The following is a 16,816-nucleotide window of genomic DNA, read 5'->3' on the forward strand; positions in this document are numbered from 1 at the left end:
AAAAAATGGAGTACAGACCTAAACAGAGAACTCTCAACAGAGGAATCTAAAATGGCTGAAATGGCTTAAGGAAATGTTCAACATCCTTAGTCATCAGACAAATGAAAATCAAAACAACTCTGAGATTCCATCTTACACCTGTAAGAATGGCCAAGATCAAAAACACTGATGACATCTTATGCTAAAGAGATTGTGGGGTAAAGGGAACATTTCTGCATTGCTGGTGGGAATGCAAGCTGGTACAGCCCCTTTGGATGTCAGTGTGGTGATTTCTCAAAAAATTAGGAAACAACCTTCCTCAAGACGCAGTAATACCACTTTGAGGTATATATCCAAAGGATGTCCAATCATGTCACAAGGACATGTGCTCAACTATGTTCATAGCAGTTTTGTTTGTCATAGCCAGAACCTGGAAACAACCTAAATTCCCCTCAACCAAAGAATGGATAAGGAAAATGTGGTACATTTACACAATGGAGTACTACACAGCAGAAAAAAATAACAGCAGCTTGAATTTTGCAGGAAAATGGATGGAGCTAGAAAACATTATTTTGAGTGATGTAACCCAGACACAGAAAGACAATTATCACATGTACTCACTCATAGGTGGTTTTTAAACTTAAAGCAAAGGAAACAAGCCTACAAACCACAATCCCAAAGAACTTAGACAACAATGCGGATGCTAAGAAAAACGTACATAGATCTAATCTACATGGGAAGTAGAAAAAAACAAGATCTCTTGAGTAAATTGGGAGCATGGGGACGGGAACTTTGGGGGAGGATTGAAGCGGGGGGGGGGGAGAAGCAGGGAGGGGAGCAGAGAAAAATATAGAGCTCAATAAATATCAATAAAAATGTATAAAAAATAAAAAATAATTAAAAAACAAAGATAAAAATGGTGTATATCGAGTATGGTGATGCATGCCTTTAATCCCAGCACTTGGGAGGTAAAGGCAGGAGGATCTCAGTAAGTTCCAGGCCAGTCTCATATACACATCGAGTTCCAGGACAGCCACAGCTGTTACACAAAGAAATCTTGTCTCAAAAAAAAAAATAAAATAAAAATAAGAGAAAAGTGGGAGGGGAACATACAGGGAGATATGGGAGAATTTTGGTTGTATATGTATTTTGGGTATGATATATATACATATATATATATATTCTCAGATATATATAATCATATTTCATTGCATATGTGTAGAAAATTCTCAAGAATAAAAAATTTAAGTCTGAATGTAAGCAAAATTGCTTTTTTATAAACAAATAAATCAGGCCGGGCGGTGGTGGCGCACGCCTTTAATCCCAGCACTTGGGAGGCAGAGGCAGGCGGATCTCTGTGAGTTTGAGACCAGCCTGGTCTACAAGAGCTAGTTCCAGGACAGGCTCCAAAACCACAGAGAAACCCTGTCTCGAAAAAAAAATAAATAAATCATTATACAAAGAAATATAAGTAAAATGCACACAGCCCCCAGGCATGTTAGAACGTGTACCCAGGAGTTAGAGGGTTGAAGGAGAATCTCGACTCCCAGGTCAGCCTGGGCTACATAGCAAGACCCTATTTTCAAACAACAACAAATAAAAAAGGAGTAAACAAATGGACATGACACTTAAAACTGCTTGAATGTATGCGCAGATGTGGATAAAGCGGGTCCTCAGGGAAGTCATCCCTGCTCCATGGCACAGGACATGGGGCATTCATATTTTTAAGGTCAAGAATCCTTTTCATTACTACCAATTTTCTACATCTCACCGAATTGTAGAAACCAGCGGAAGATAATAAAAATTAAGATCAGAAGAGTTTACTACTTAGGATGTCCAGTATTCTTTTTGTTTAAATTGGTCATTTCAGAATATTTTGTAACTGTTTTCTGACATAAACTGATGTCAGTTTGAATTAGTTGGTTGTGAAGTTTAGTTGGTATTCATAATTCTATTCTAGTTCTGATTTATAAACACTATAACCAACAGGTCTATAAGTATTTAAGTGTAACAGAATTTTACGGTTTTTTCTTTTTAATATTGTGAGTTTAACACAGAGGCAGCACTTGACCCATGCAAGTACTAGATACTGTGGGCTGTTAATTTGCAACCAATGAGAGAGGGCACATGGTGGCTGACACATGTGATCCAGTTCTTGGAAGACTGAGGCAGGAGAATTGCAAGCTGGAGGGCAGCCTCATGGATTTAGTGAGATTCTATCTCAACACAAAAACAAAACACAGACATTTCGAGTCACAAATAAGCACTACCCAGCAGCTACAGAGACATAACAAGCAGCAGATGGCGGGTCACAGTAACACAGAGAGAAGCATAGAAAATACGCAGACCTCCCTTCTCTCCCGGTGAGCCTAATGACCTTAAAGCTGTTACTAATTCTGTAGCTGAGCACCTTCAATCAGTATCTGAAAGGGGGCCCAGTGCAGGCCTAGCCAGAGCCAGTCGAAGAGCTGAAAGAAGGGACGTGTATAGGTTATGGGGGAAAGTTCTGTCATCTCCTGCAACAAGGTATTTACGTTATAGACTAAGTTATTTATCTTTAAGTAATCTCTGGGCCCATGGAAGGTACACAGTTATAGTCTCCCCCTCCTGCAGCTGTTTGGAGGACTCATACCTGGCATGCAGAACAGTACCTGCCACCTTTTCAAGCGATGGAAGTGACCCAATGAAATGGAATACTTTGCATATTTAAGACGGTGACTGTACAATATGAGAGGGAAAACCCTCAGCTACAGACACCTTAGCCAACTTACTTCAGGGACATTGGCATGTCCCTATTGCTCCCTTGTGAACAGCCTATAGCAGAAGGCAGCCTTGCAAGCCACCTCTCTTCTCTCCTGCTGTGCTTCACATGGAAAAGCTTGCAAGATCACCTGCTTGTTTTTTTGTTTGTTTGTTTGTTTTTGTTTTTGTTTTTTTTTTTTGTTTTTCGAGACAGGGTTTCTCTGTGGTTTTGGAGCCTGTCCTGGAACTAGCTCTTGTAGACCAGGCTGGTCTTGAACTCACAGAGATCCGCCTGCCTCTGCCTCCCAAGTGCTGGGATTAAAGGCGTGCACCACCACCGCCCGGCCACCTGCTTGTTTTGAGTTTGGGGTTTTCGGGGGTTTTTTGTTTGTTTGGTTGGTTGGTTGGCTTGGCCTTTTCAAGCCAATACATCTAAGGTCTGTTTAAGTTTTAAAGTCTGCCTTATTTTAATAAAAACTTTATGTGCACATTAACACATTGTAGATAGACTTGTGGAAATATACAAATAAAGAATGACTCAAGGCTGGGCGGTGGTGGCGCCGCCTTTAATCCCAGCACTCAGGAGGCAGAGGCGGTGGTGCACGCCTTTAATCCCAGCCTGCCGGAGGCAGAGGCAGGTGGATATTTGTGAGTTCGAGGTCATCCTGGCCTACAAGAGCTAGATCCAGGACAGGAACCAAAGCTACAGAGAAACCCTGTCTCTAAAAACAAACAAACAAAAATAAATAAACATAAGGAAAAAGAACTGAATTAAAACTGAAGAAAAGTTGGGTTTTCCATAGTTCCAGCCCTTGTGAGGTGGAGGCAGGAGAATCAGGTCAAGGTCATCCCTCTGCTAGTGAAGAGTTTGAGGCCATCCTGGATTATTTCTGTGAGACCTTATCTCAAAAAACAAACTCAACAGGCGTGGTGGCCCCCACCTTTAATCCCAGTACCCAGGAGGCAGAGGCAGGGGGATGGAGGTAAATTCCAGGCCAGTAGGGCTACATAGTCTCAAACAAACAAAACCAAACTTAAAAAAGCCGAAGAGATTCCCAAACTTACAGGACTCTGAGTGCCTAAAAGTTGCCTCTGAAGTTGGTGACATGTGTCACCATGTCACTGGATTTCCTTAAACACATAGACTACATTTAACTCCTCGAGTGCCCCGGAATCCTTTGCAGTTCTAGGACGAGCTTTATTGATTTCCACTTCAGGGCATTTGGCTTTGACTTTTCACAGCTAGGAAAAGTTTCTACCACAGCTGCACATTTTCCTTGCCTTAGCCATGACTCAGAGAACTTTTGATTTATCATTTTACAGTGAGTAATTCCTTTTACTGCTTAGTTGGAAAAAACTACAAGCTCTCTCACCACATTTAATCACAACCTATTTTCCTGCTCATTGAAACAAAACACCACGTGCTCTCTGTAAACAGTGCTGACCCAGATTCACATCCATCATTGCAACCATCCACATCTGAAACACGTCAACGTCTTGATGCTCCGTCTGTTGCTGCTCTGGTTCTTCTTCTCCTGGTTATATGGAAGTACAAAGTGAACAGGTAAAATACATGTACTGATCTGTCCTAGGCAAGAGGCTTGACAAATGCCCGGTTGTGGAGGCGCACACCTTTAATCCCAGCGCTCAGGAGGCAGAGGCTGGCAGATCCCGTGAGTTCAAGGCCAGCCTAGTCTACAGAGCTGGTTCCAGGACAGGCTCCAAAGCTACACAGAAAAACCCTGTCTCAAAAAACAAACAAGAACAAAAACAACAAAAAAGAGGCGTGAGTAGGTATCTTTGTTTTAGATTTTTTTTTTTTTTATCAAATAATACCTGAACAGGATGGATGCATTGGCCCTGGCTGTCAATATAACTATCTCTCTTCAGTTTTGTTAATTAGAATGTATAAAGGCATTTGCTACTAAAATTAAACCTGACGATGGCTTTCAATTAATCAAGGAAGGCTGGATATGTCTGTTCTCTACTATAGTTCACTAAAATAAAAATAAAACAGATTTTTTTTCAAATCTTTAAAGTGTTGAAATTAAAATACTCAAGAATGAATTCAAGAAAAATTACGAAAATCGCAGTGTGAAAAGTACAAGATATTGTTGAAAAACTCTGAACAGGCTCTAAATAAGTGGAAATCACTCCATATTTGTGGATCAGACTTAGGAATTAGCAAGAAATAAATATCCATTTTTATATATAATTTGTATTGAGTCTTTGGGAATTTCACATCAAGCACCCCAGTCCCACCCATCTCCCAGTCCCTCTGTATCCACCCTTCTTCTTGTAGTACAGTCCCCCAGGAGAACTTAAAAAGAAATAATAAAATAAAATATAAAAAATACAAATAAGAATATTAACTAAAAAAGCAAATAAACAAACAAAACCCCAAAACTCCTCAAAACAAGTTGGCACTCCCAACATCTACCCCATCTGTGACCTGCTGGAGTGCATAAAGGGACTGATGGTGCGGAACCATAGCAGCAGGATCTCCATGACTCCAGGCAACAGCAGGATCTCCAAGAGGAGATTTGGTGAGGGTCCAGTATTGACGGCGTACCCTAAGCCAGAGGTCTTGTCCCTGATCAACAACACACTGCACAGCGCACATTTCAGGTAAAACTTTTTGGCCAAAACAGTATAATTTGCCGGGCGGTGGTGGTGCATGCCTTTAATCCCAGCACTTGGGAGGCAGAGGCGGGAGGATCTCTGTGACTTCGAGACCAGCCTGGTCTACAAGAGCTAGTTCCAGGACAGGCTCCAAAACCACAGAGAAACCCTGTCTCGAAAACCCCCCCCAAAAAAAAGTATAATTTGCACACAACGCAGCTTCCAAGGCCGCTAAGACAAATAAAGAGGTGATGCAGAGGCAGGAAAGATACAACACTGCTTGCTTTTTATTTGTTTTTGTTTTTATTTAAAGCAGATTTTTTTTAAAGGGCCTAAAACAACTGGAAGATGTAGCTTAGTGATAGAGAGCCTGTATGCACAAAGTCCCAGGTTTAATCTTGACAGTACCAAAAATAAATAAATCATAAATGGTTTGTCTAGTCAGGGTGATGCTTCCAACCCTGGTTACCTGAGTTTGATCCCTGGGACAAACTCCTACAAGTTGCCCTCTGATATCCACACACATTTTGTTTGTTTGTTGTTTGTTTGAGATAGGGTCTCTCTATTTTTGTAGCCCTAGCTGCCCTGGAATGTGCTATGTAGAACAGGCTGGCCTCTAGCTCACAGAGATCTACCTGCCTCTGCCTACTGGAGTACTGGGATTAACGGTATGTGCCTGGCTTTATCCACACACTTACACACACACAGAGAGTAATAGAAAACTTTAAAGTAGAATGGAATTTCAAAGGTCCTAACCCTTTTGGACAAAGAGGTTGGATGAGAAGACATGAGCCAATGAGAAATGCCAACAAAATTTTGGACTCCAGAAAATATATTTATCAGACAGGAGAGAGTAATGGTTAAGGACAGGAGAAAAAGCCAGCAAGAAGTAAAGAAGTAAAGCAGTGCATTTCCTGGGCCAGATACGGAAGACCCAGGGCATGGACACAGCATGTGCGACTCCCTGGAGAGACATTGTGCCTCAGGAGGAAGAATGGAAAGACTAGGAAAGGGAAAGGGAGACTGGAATGGAAAGGAGCCTCCTCACCTTGGAACTGGGTGGGAGTCTCTCTCTAACTTGGAGTTAAGAACTCCAGCACGGTTAACCAAATGTGTTGTGAAGGTTGCCTTTATACAGGGACACTTCAACTAATATGGTTAAAATAGCAGTGAACCGTGCTTAAGACCTAAGCGTATGTGACCAAGTATGGCCTTTCTCTTCCCAACTGTAAAAGTGCAATTTTCTAGTAATCGCACAAGCAAGATCATAAACTTCATTGCCAGTGAAAGAAGACTTAACCCCCTTGTGTAATCTTTATGATTCATAGTTTTATTTATCAGATTGTAATTTTACCCAAGGCAATAAGGAACACCTATAATCTCATAAAAGGAAGGGGAGGGTGGGAATGATGTTCCTTTAAAAATGCTTTGATATATAACTTCAGAGGTAACCAAAATAGTCAGTGTGGCTCCTGTCAAGGCATTTAAAATGGACTCTCTTGGAGAACCACACCACACTTATGTGTGGATGCTACTACTCTTTCCCTGAGCACCTGTCTTCACCAACCCCCCACACCCATCTTTTATTTTACACATATGGGTGTTTTGCCTGCTTGTGTATCTATGGGCCACATGCATGCAATGTCCTCAGAGGCCATAAAGGGTGCCAGATCTTCCGGTACTGAATTTACCAGATGGTTCTGAGCTACTATGTGGATGCTAGGAGTTGAACCTGGGTTCTCTAGAAGAGCTGCCAGAGCTTTTAACCACTGAGCCATCTCTCCAGCTTCTGCCCTCCTAAAAACAAAACAATAAAAAACAAACAAACAAACAAACAAAAACCTCTTATTATCCAGGTGCCTGACTAGGTTAAAAAAGAAATTGAATTTTCTAGAACTGGAGTTGCAGGAGGCTGTAAGCCACCATGTAGGTGCTGAGAAGAGAACCCCGGTCCTCTTCGAGAGCAGTAAGCACTCTTAACTGCCAAACTAACCCTCAGTCCCTAAAACCTGTAAATAAACCCCAATCCTCCTTCACACTGGCTGGTCCTCAGACTCTTCTTATGCTGCCTGTGTAGAGGTGTCTGAAAATGACTCTTCAGGCTCCCGTAGACGGAAATGTGGAGCTACATCCTGAGCCTATCTGCCTGCTGCCACCACTCAGCGCACAAACGATGAAGGGCAAAGGGGCAGTGACCTTCCATAGGAAATGGGGTACCTGAAAGACAGAAACCCCGCCAAATCCCAGGATGCTGACAGCTAGACTGGTCCCTCTGTCCACTCCCAGCAGGATACAGGAATTCTCTTGCGGGTGGTAGTGCCATAGCTTGACCCGAGATAAAGGACTCCCAAGTAATCACATTCTACCGTCCTCCATAAAAGGACAGGCTACCCTTGCGGGGGGGGGGGGGGGCACCTTCACAGAGGTGTTACATTGTTATCGTGCACAATGAAATGAGAAACTCCAGATCAAGAGCCTAACTCTGGTAGAGGCTTCCCTGCAAGCGCATGCCCTGGGCTCTGACCTCAGGATCTCCCCACAAAGTAACATTGAAGTGAATACAAACGGCAATGTAAGCATGCTTCTAGGAAAACGGAGGCTAACCACTGAGACGAAGCTGAAAGAGTGTTTTGGAAGGAGGCGTTAGAAGTAAACGGGATATAGGCATCCTCCTGAATATTAACCTTCATCAGGCGATGAAAGAAGACAGAGACAGAGACATTGGAGCACCGGACTGAAATCTCAAGGTCCAAATGAGGAGCAGAAGGAGAGAGAGCACGAGTAAGGAACTCAGGACCGCGAGGGGTGCACCCACACACTGAGACGATGGGGATGTTCCATCGGGAACTCACCAAGGCCAGCTGGCCTGGGTCTGAAAAAGCATGGGATAAAACCGGACTCGCTGAACATAGCGGACAATGAGGACTACGGAGAACTCAAAAACAATGACAATGGGTTTTTGATCCTACTGCACGTACTGGCTTTGTGGGAGCCTAGGCAGTTTGGATGCTCACCTTACTAGACCTGGATGAAGGTGGGTGGTCCTTGGACTTCCCACAGGGCAGGGAACTCTGATTGCTCTTAGGGCTGACAAGGGAGGGGAACTTGATTGGGGGAGGGGGAGGGAAATGGGAGGTAGTGGCGGAGAGGAGGTAGAAATCTTTAATAAATAAATAAATTTTAAAAAAAGAAGTAAACGGGAGTGGAGAGCAAGGTGTCTCTTTCTATTAAAGTCTTCTAATGTGTGAGTTAATAAATCGTGAACAGTTTTTTTTACTTTTATTTGAAATCCTTCCCTCCAAAGAGAGTAAATTTTTTTTTTTTGGAAATACTGATTTTTTTTGTTTGCTTGCTTGTTTTTTTAATTTTTCATTTAAAAGGTTTTTTTTTTCATTTTACATAACAACCACAGTTCCCGGTTCCTCCCCTCCTCCCGCTCCCCGCGCCCCACCTTTCCCATACCCAACCCCCTAGCCATTCTTCAGAAAGGCTGACTCCCGCTGGGCGTCAACAAGAACTGCCGTGTCAAGTTGAGGCAGGACCAAGCCCCTCCTCCCTGTATCGAAGTTGAGCAAGGTTTCCCTCCCTAGGGAATGGGCTCCAAAACGTTCATGCCTCATGAACTAGGGATGCACTAGGGATACATCCAGGTCCCACTGCCAGAGACCCCACAGACTGCCCCAGCCACACAACTGTGGGAGAAGTCTGAATAAAAGAAATAATAAAATCGAATCACATCACATACTGTATTTCTTTTCTTCCAAGTAAGTTAAGGGCAGCACTGCTGGACTGCAGAGATGGTTTAGTGGTTAAGAGCACTGACTGCTCTTCCAGTGGGGCCTGGGGTTCAGTTCCAAGCAACCACATGGCAGCTCACAGCTATCTATAACTCCAGTTCTGGGGGACCCATGCCCCTTACACAGACAAACATGCAGGCAAAACACCAATGATTATTGGGGAAAAAAAAAGCACCGTTGAATGTTTTTGAATGTATATATTAATATCTAAATAAGTAAATGAATATAATAAATAAATGAAATTTAAAAAGGGGAAGTTGTTGGGATAATCACTGACTACGGTTGCATTTTTAGCTATCAGTAATCCCTTTCTGGGAGTGTTCTCCAGACTTGCCCTGAGGGCAGAGATGGCTCATCTCAGCAGTTCCTTTGGGCCAGGCATGAGAAATCAGCAAGACTTCTCTTTGCATCCTCCCTCCTCCATTTATTTCTCCTTTCCTGGAAAAAGCTCTAACCATAGCTCCTGATGGTGTTCTTTGCTAGTAGGAAATGCTGGGAACAATGGACTGCTTCCAATTTCTCTGTCTCTGTCTGTCTGTCTGCCCTTCCCCCCCCTCACACACACACACATAAAATCCTCTCTGCTAATATATTAAAACTTCATTCTCCAGATGGGTGTACTAGGCACAAGAGCCTAGTTTGAGATGAAGTACACGTGAAATTAGATGTGCTGTTAAGTGTGAAATACACCTAAAATTTTGAAAACTTACTATTTTTAAAAGAATGCAAAATGCATCTTTAAAGTTTTAGATTCTTGAAATATAATATTTGGAATCTCGTGGGTCAAATAGCATCTATAACTAAAATTAATTTGAACTGCCAAGGTTTTTTTATTTTTAATAAGTGGCTTATAGAAAATTTACAATCAGCTTTATGTTTATATTGGACAAAGCAGTACTTCAGGGTCATCTGCCAGTCAAATAAGAAATCTGCCCTATTCAGGTGTTAGTAGCCAAGCAAGAGGCGACTCTCCCAGGTGTGCTGTCACTTTAAGAACCACGTCTAGCTGGGCTGTACTAGGCTGGCAGAAGCAGGCAGATCTCTGTGAGTTCAAGGGCAGCCTGGTCTACAAAGTGATTTCTTGAACAGCCAGGACTACACAAAAGGACCCTGTTCAGAAAAACCAAGCCCCCACCACCACCACCCAGACCCAAACCAAACCAACAAACAAAAAACTGTGCCTGGCAGGGAAGTGGTGGCACAGACCCTTAATCTCAGCAGATGCAAGCAGATCTTTGAGTTCGAGGCCAGTCTAGTCTACAAAGTGAGTTCCAGGACAGCCAGGGCTGTTACACAGAGAAACCTTGTCTGGAAAAGCAAAAACAAACAACAAGAAAAGAACTGTGTCTGGTGTCCCTTGGTGGGAGCATGGGGGAGGCGTTAGTCACCTGGACACTTGGGTCTCACTTGAAGGCTTGGTTGGTGGTCTAGCATCTCCAGGTGATTTCAAGACAGCCTAAGCCTAGGAGGTGTGTCGTAGAGCGCTTGCCTAGAGAACACAAGGACCTGGGTTCCATGCCCAGCACTACCGGAAAAAAACAAAAACAAACAAACAAACAGAAAAAACAAAAATTACACGCACTTGAAATAGCAGCAGTGGACTCTGAGTCTCAGGGACGGACAGGGTGGGTGGGTGACGGTGCCCTGGGTCCCATTCACAATCAAGACTCCATCTGGAGCAGAAAGAGGGACAAAGCAGAGCCTGTGTTTTGGCAGAGAGCCTTGGAGTAGAATAGAGTATTTTAAGACTTGCTGTGAGATAGAAACACCTTACAGATCCAGTGGCGGTGGTGGTGGTGGGGAATGAGAAGAATCAGAAGGAGAGTCATCATGAAGGGAAGAGGAAAAGCTAGTGACTACAACTTCTATTGTGTGAGTGACGTGTGCCCTAGAAACCTACGTGCTGCCTACAGAGGGGCAAAGGGCGTGCTGAATGTCCTCACTCGCTATCTGTAGACACCGTCGTCACATGGCAAGCTGTGAGAGATTCAGCCACATTAATTCTAACATATGATATATTAATATATTAGACATAAACATAAGTATCTAATATATCTGTCAGAGGAAATACCCAGAGTCATTCATGCAACACTATTCTAAGTGCTTTTAACATAGAGAATAAACATTTTGGAAAATTGTTGTTTTTGGATGCAAGTTCTTTTTTTTTTTCTTTCTTTCTGGTTTTTGGTCTTTGGTTTTTCAAGACAGTGTTTCTCTGTGTAACAGCCCTGGCTGTCTTGGAACTCACTCTGTAGACCAGTCTGACTCGGAACTCAGAAATTTGCCTGACTCCTGAGTGCTAGGGTTAAAAATGTATACCACTACCTCCCGGCTGCAAGTTCTTACTAAAATCAAGTAAAGAAGCTGTCTCCATTCCACTTGGAGATCTTCCTTGGTGAATCCTTAGAGCAGACATTGGTCCTCTCTAGTGGGAGCATTGATTCCTAGCTGGGCTTGGTGTCACGTGCTTGTAATTCCAGCACTCAGGATCAGGTGTTCTAGGCCATACTTGGCCTGTTGTTTTATCTCCTAATATGAAAAAAAAATGCCTTTGAGTATTGACCCAGCTTGTAGCAAAAATAGGATCATTGCAGGCTTAAGGTCAGTTTTCATTAACATAGTGAAGCCTGTCTTAAAAATCAAATAACAGCAGCAACAACGACAACAACAAAAAAAAAAAAAAAAAAAAGGAGAATAAAGGGTATTGATGCCCTTCAGTCCTCTGTGAGTGTATCTGTTCTTCTGGGGGGTGGGTATGGGTGGGGAAGGGTAGCGTGGGAGCCCACAGATTTGACTTGGGTCCACTTTGACTTAGGGCCAGAGTTCAAACCTATTCTTGATCCCCAAGGCCAGATTATAGGATGTTTGACCTAAGGCATGGTTACTGGGTGCTCTGAGAATTAAGGAAGCAATCACACTCGCTTGTTCCTTGTATCATGGTAAGGAAATCTTTTGCTTTCTCCTTTGGTTTGGGGTATATAAGAGCTATGAGAAATAAATCTGGGCGGAAACATTATTCAGTGGATGCCCTCCCGACTCTATCATCTGTCTCTTGCCTATTGCTTTCCTCAATCTGTACTCCCCCTTTCTGGAATGTTCAAAGAGGAGGACTGGTTTCAAAAAGGGTAGGTGTGCATGCACACTGCATGCTGGGTATCAAACCCAGGACCAAGAGTGTGCAGGGGAACACTATATTACCAAGCAATATGCCCACCTCCAAATAAGCTTCTCTCTCTCTCTCTTTTCCTCTCTTTCTTTCTCTCCCCCCTTCTTTTCTTTCTTTTCTTTTTCTTTTTCTTTTTCTAACTCTCATAGTTCCTTTCCTACCAAAATCAATATTCATGTGGCAAGTTTGGGCCAGCTACAACCCACTGTCTGACGCTAAAACATAGACTCTTTTTAAAACAGAACCTTCTTCCTGAACCAAACTCCAGCTCTCTCCTTTCCCGTCATCTGCTTATGATTCTGACTGTAATATGATTTGGGGGTGGAGGTCATTTTTCCAGTTTGACTTAAGATCACCAAACGGCAAACAACATTCCGGGTCTCAAATTTACCCGTCTGAAAATGGTCTGGAAATCAAGGAGAGTGGGCATTTTATTCTCAGACTCTGCAGGCAATTCCAACACATGTCCTGTGTAGACAGAGCCCTTCCCAGGTCAGTTTTTTTTTTGGTTTTTCGAGACAGGGTTTCTCTGTAGCTTTGGTGCCTGTCCCGGAACTAGCTCTTGTAGACCAGGCTAGCCTCGAACTCCCAGAGATCCGCCTGCCTCTGCCTCCCGAGTGCTGGGATTAAAGGTGTGCGCCACCACCGTCCGGCTTCCAGGTCAGTTTTCACAGGCATTTTAGGGTGGGGAGTAGAACCAGGCTGTTAAACACCACAGGTCTCGCTTATTTCATCTTTCTTCCAGAAGATGAAGGTTGGAGCTGCTAGGGAGAGAGGCCACATTTGTGAATGGAAGCAGTCAGGCCCCGCTTCCTGTCTTTTGCATTTGCTTGTAGATCTAAAGTTACTTCCACACGATACAAACAACTTGACCAATTTCCATTTTCTTTTCTCTGTCCCTAAGGGGGTCATATTTGGCAGTATGTCCAACATCAAAAACAAAATCCCTTCCCCTGGCTGGTGTTCAAGATATTTTTAGACTTGGAAGTGCATTCTCCTTTCCCTGCACCCAGCATGTATATTTTTACTCGGCTTTTATTCTATCCAAACTCCACCAGGGTCTGTTTCCTGGCAAACTGAGAAGTGAGAAATGCCTGCGTGGGGGGAAAAATGAAGACACATGTGTTGAAACTCTGCCAGGGAAGCATTGCCCAATGACAAACTAGGGAAAGTCTTGTGATGTTTTCTTCTGCTCATTCTAGCTTTTCTTATTCTGCTCTCCTGGGGCCTGCTCAGACTGCCTAATTCAGATGCTGGGACCTGCTTTCAATCTAAGAGGAGCTCCCATCCTTAGCACGTGGACAGCACAATGGTCTAAATTTGCAGAGTCAGGAGGGCAGCTGTACAGATGCAGGGGGCAGCATCTCTTCACTCCAAACATCAAAAGCAAGTTCATCCAGCCCTCCTTCTGGTTTCTAAGCAGCTAAAATCCTATGGATGTCTCAGAACTCCTCTCAACTCCTTTTCTTCCTTCTGTTAGAGGGAATGCAAAGAGCCCTTAGCAGTCAGGCATGGTTGCAATCACCAGAACACTGGCCTGCAGAAGAGGAGGCCTGTGCTGTTGATTTTGCAATCATCTTGAACTCTCAGCCGGGACACAGCAGAGGTTGCCTAAGGACAGGGAGGAGTTGTCTGCAGGGCCCTGCCTGGCTCTGAGTTCAGATTAGCTGTGATTTGCCCGAGAGCCATCAAAGCCAAGTTCTGTGCTGGGTAACCCTGCAAACACTTGCGGGTCACAGGCCATCTGTTTTCTCTTCCTGTTTCTTAGCTTTTGTTTTATCAGCCCATAAACTTCTGAGCAATGTCTTTCTGTTTGTTCTTCACAATTACCAACTCAATGTGAAATTTATTGTCATGTGTTCTGTGTCTGCCCGCGCGCGCGCGCGCGCGCGCGTGTGTGTGTGTATGTGTGTGTGTGTGTGTATTATTTGAAGCAGGGTCTCATTATGTAGCCCAGGTGGACCTGGAACTCACAGAGATCCACCTACCCCTGCCTCTGCCTCCCAAGTGTCCCTAGTGCTATGATAAAAGGTTCAGGCCACCAAGTCCAGCCACTGTCATGTACATTTGCCCAGCATCTTTGGGTACCTGATTATATTCTGACTAAAACAAATCATCTATATAAAAAAAAAAAGACAACTGAAGAATATTGAAAAAATTATTTTACACAGTATTACAATGTATTATGTGCAAAATTCCATTGAAAAAAATCATTTACAAAAGGAAGCACAACACAGTATTGCTGAGGGCTCTAGGACAACAAAAGCCAAGGACACAAGATACAAAGTCTCCCCAGATCAGACGCCTGTGCATCCTCACACAGTACAGTAACATGTTCTCGTTTGTGCAATGACCTGTATTACACCAACACATGACCCTTTTAGTACGTGTGCCCAGAAATTCGTTTTATACAGCATAAATCTAACTTCACCATATATCCATGTCGCTTGTGTGTATTCCGTTTGTTTTGTTTTGTTTGTCATGCTGAGGATGGAACCCAGTAGGCTGGTTTGTGCACGCCAGCTCTACCACTGAGCCACATCCCAGCCACTGCCCGTGATTACAAATAAAGAGGAGTTTTTGGTTCGGTTTTGCTTTTTGGTGCATTCCTTTCCCATCAACATCTTACTGAACTCAACAAAAGCCATATTCTACATTACTTGGTTTCTACCTAAAAATAATTGGATGCCATCAGTTTTGGCCTACAAAAGGGGCACAGGGAGCGTTATCCTTGATTTACTTCCCTTGTGGGGATTTTTAAAATGCTTCCTAAAGCAGACAGCGTATGGAACGGATCTTTGTCAGACCTTGCTACGGCACGTATTTTCAGGACTGACTCCTTTTCCGATTCCCCCCTAAAGCCTGAACCTGCAGGCTGCATTCCTTAGCCCTCTCCTTAGAGTCTGTGTTTCTCTCTCTACCTCTCTCTACATTCATTTCTCTCCTAATCCTCAGCATTGATTGCTTAACAATATAAGCAAACAGCAAACAGAACGACACCACTAAAAGTGAACAAGGTAACAGTACATCAGATTCTTCAAAGGCGGTCTGTGACCAGTGTCGAGGATTGCTTTAAGACAACCAACAGTCTCTCGCGACAAATTTGCCAAAATATCCAGTTACAGAAGAGAGACGTCTAAAACGCGATACTCTCAAATCCAGCAAGAGATTTATCTTCAAATATTAAAGGTTAAATCACATGCATACTTATAGAATATTTTAAAGTTACAAAAATATTTTAAAAACCAATCCTGACAGTTTACCTGCAACTGCTATAAAAATTTTCTATGAAATATATAAAAAAAACCACAAAGGCTCTTTGTAAAAAACATTATAGAATAAGGATGGAGGAAAGAGAGGATGGAGCCATCCACGGAGCTGAGAGCTACCTGACACATTGCATCGGCCAGTTTTGTCAACACCTGCTATCAAATCCAAGAGAAGAGCTTGTACCTTAAGCGTTTCCTCAGCACATACACAAACCAACCCAGAAGCTGGCTAAGGTGAAACAGCCAGTGATCTCTGGACACCTGAACCATCAAATGCAATTGCTCCTTTCTGGAGAACAATATTACTATTCATGAACCCCAGCTACCTCATATGGGCAATGTATCTAAAAGACGCCCTGGGCTAAGTCAGCCTATGGATGGCTTAGTCACTGAACTGAGGGGTCCTTGAGGAGGTGACTGTCTTTCAAGCTCAACATGTGGCAGAGCCAGAAGGCTAGACTCCTAGCTCCCTTTTGGGTGCATCAATGGGAAGTCCCATGTGTCCTTTATGAGGGAGTGAGATCTTCCCCATTCTGGAAAATCACGCCGTAAGGATCATTCTTGATTCGCTTGTAGACAAAGTGGAATATGTGGGGCTGAGGCCGGCTGTGCAGCTCAGCCTTGATCTTTTGAGGATAAGTGTCCTCTGCCAACTGCTGCCACGTTTCATCAACGAAGAGGAAGAGGCTGTACTCCTCAGGATCCTCCACCTTAAACTTCTCAGCACAGAGCTGACACACATCCTCTGTGGTGATGTAGGGCCTCACGAGGAGGGTCTTCCCTGTGCAGCCACTGTTGACCTCTTGGAAGGCAACTCGGAGGTAATTCTGCAAGTAGAAACAGAGACGTCAGGAGCGAGGGCAGAGGCTGAACTTGCGGGCCACTTCAAGGCTAGTGTTTGTCCCAGTGTCTAGCCAGACCATGCAGATTGCCAAGGAAGACTGATTGGAACCCGGACAGTGGTGGGGACTATGGCGTGGACTGAGTTGCCACATTTTAGCTCACTGCAAAGAGAAGCAATAGGAAGTCCCGTCTGCCCTGGTTTTCATCTTTATCCATTAAAGCCAGCTGCTGAAGAAATCCTGAGTAAGAGCGTGAACCACATCCAGAGCTGGGATGTTTCCCAGCTTGAAAAATAATGAAAACAGCAGAAGGGTCTGGTCGAGGAGCTAGCAGGAAGGATTTAAAGCATCTCGACACACCAGAACATATGATGCTCACTTTGTGCCGTTCTGGGAAGC

At 43.6% G+C, this 16,816-nt stretch overlaps 1 protein-coding gene across 5 annotated transcripts in view; it reads right to left on the minus strand.

Annotated features, from left to right (window-relative positions):
* Nucleotides 1-14,478: 14,478 nt before the first annotated feature.
* Nucleotides 14,479-16,816, minus strand: part of Rin2 (Ras and Rab interactor 2) — a 165,551-nt gene continuing 163,213 nt past the window's right edge. For all 5 annotated transcript variants that reach the window (XM_057781495.1, XM_057781494.1, XM_057781496.1 and 2 more), the window contains one exon: nucleotides 14,479-16,402. In XM_057781495.1, coding sequence (XP_057637478.1) covers nucleotides 16,082-16,402 — 321 coding nt within the window. In that variant the 3' untranslated portion in view covers nucleotides 14,479-16,081. The remainder of the gene's footprint in view (nucleotides 16,403-16,816) is intronic.

This window comes from Chionomys nivalis, chromosome 9 (genome assembly GCF_950005125.1).
Source record: "Chionomys nivalis chromosome 9, mChiNiv1.1, whole genome shotgun sequence".
Taxonomy (NCBI): domain Eukaryota; kingdom Metazoa; phylum Chordata; class Mammalia; order Rodentia; family Cricetidae; genus Chionomys; species Chionomys nivalis.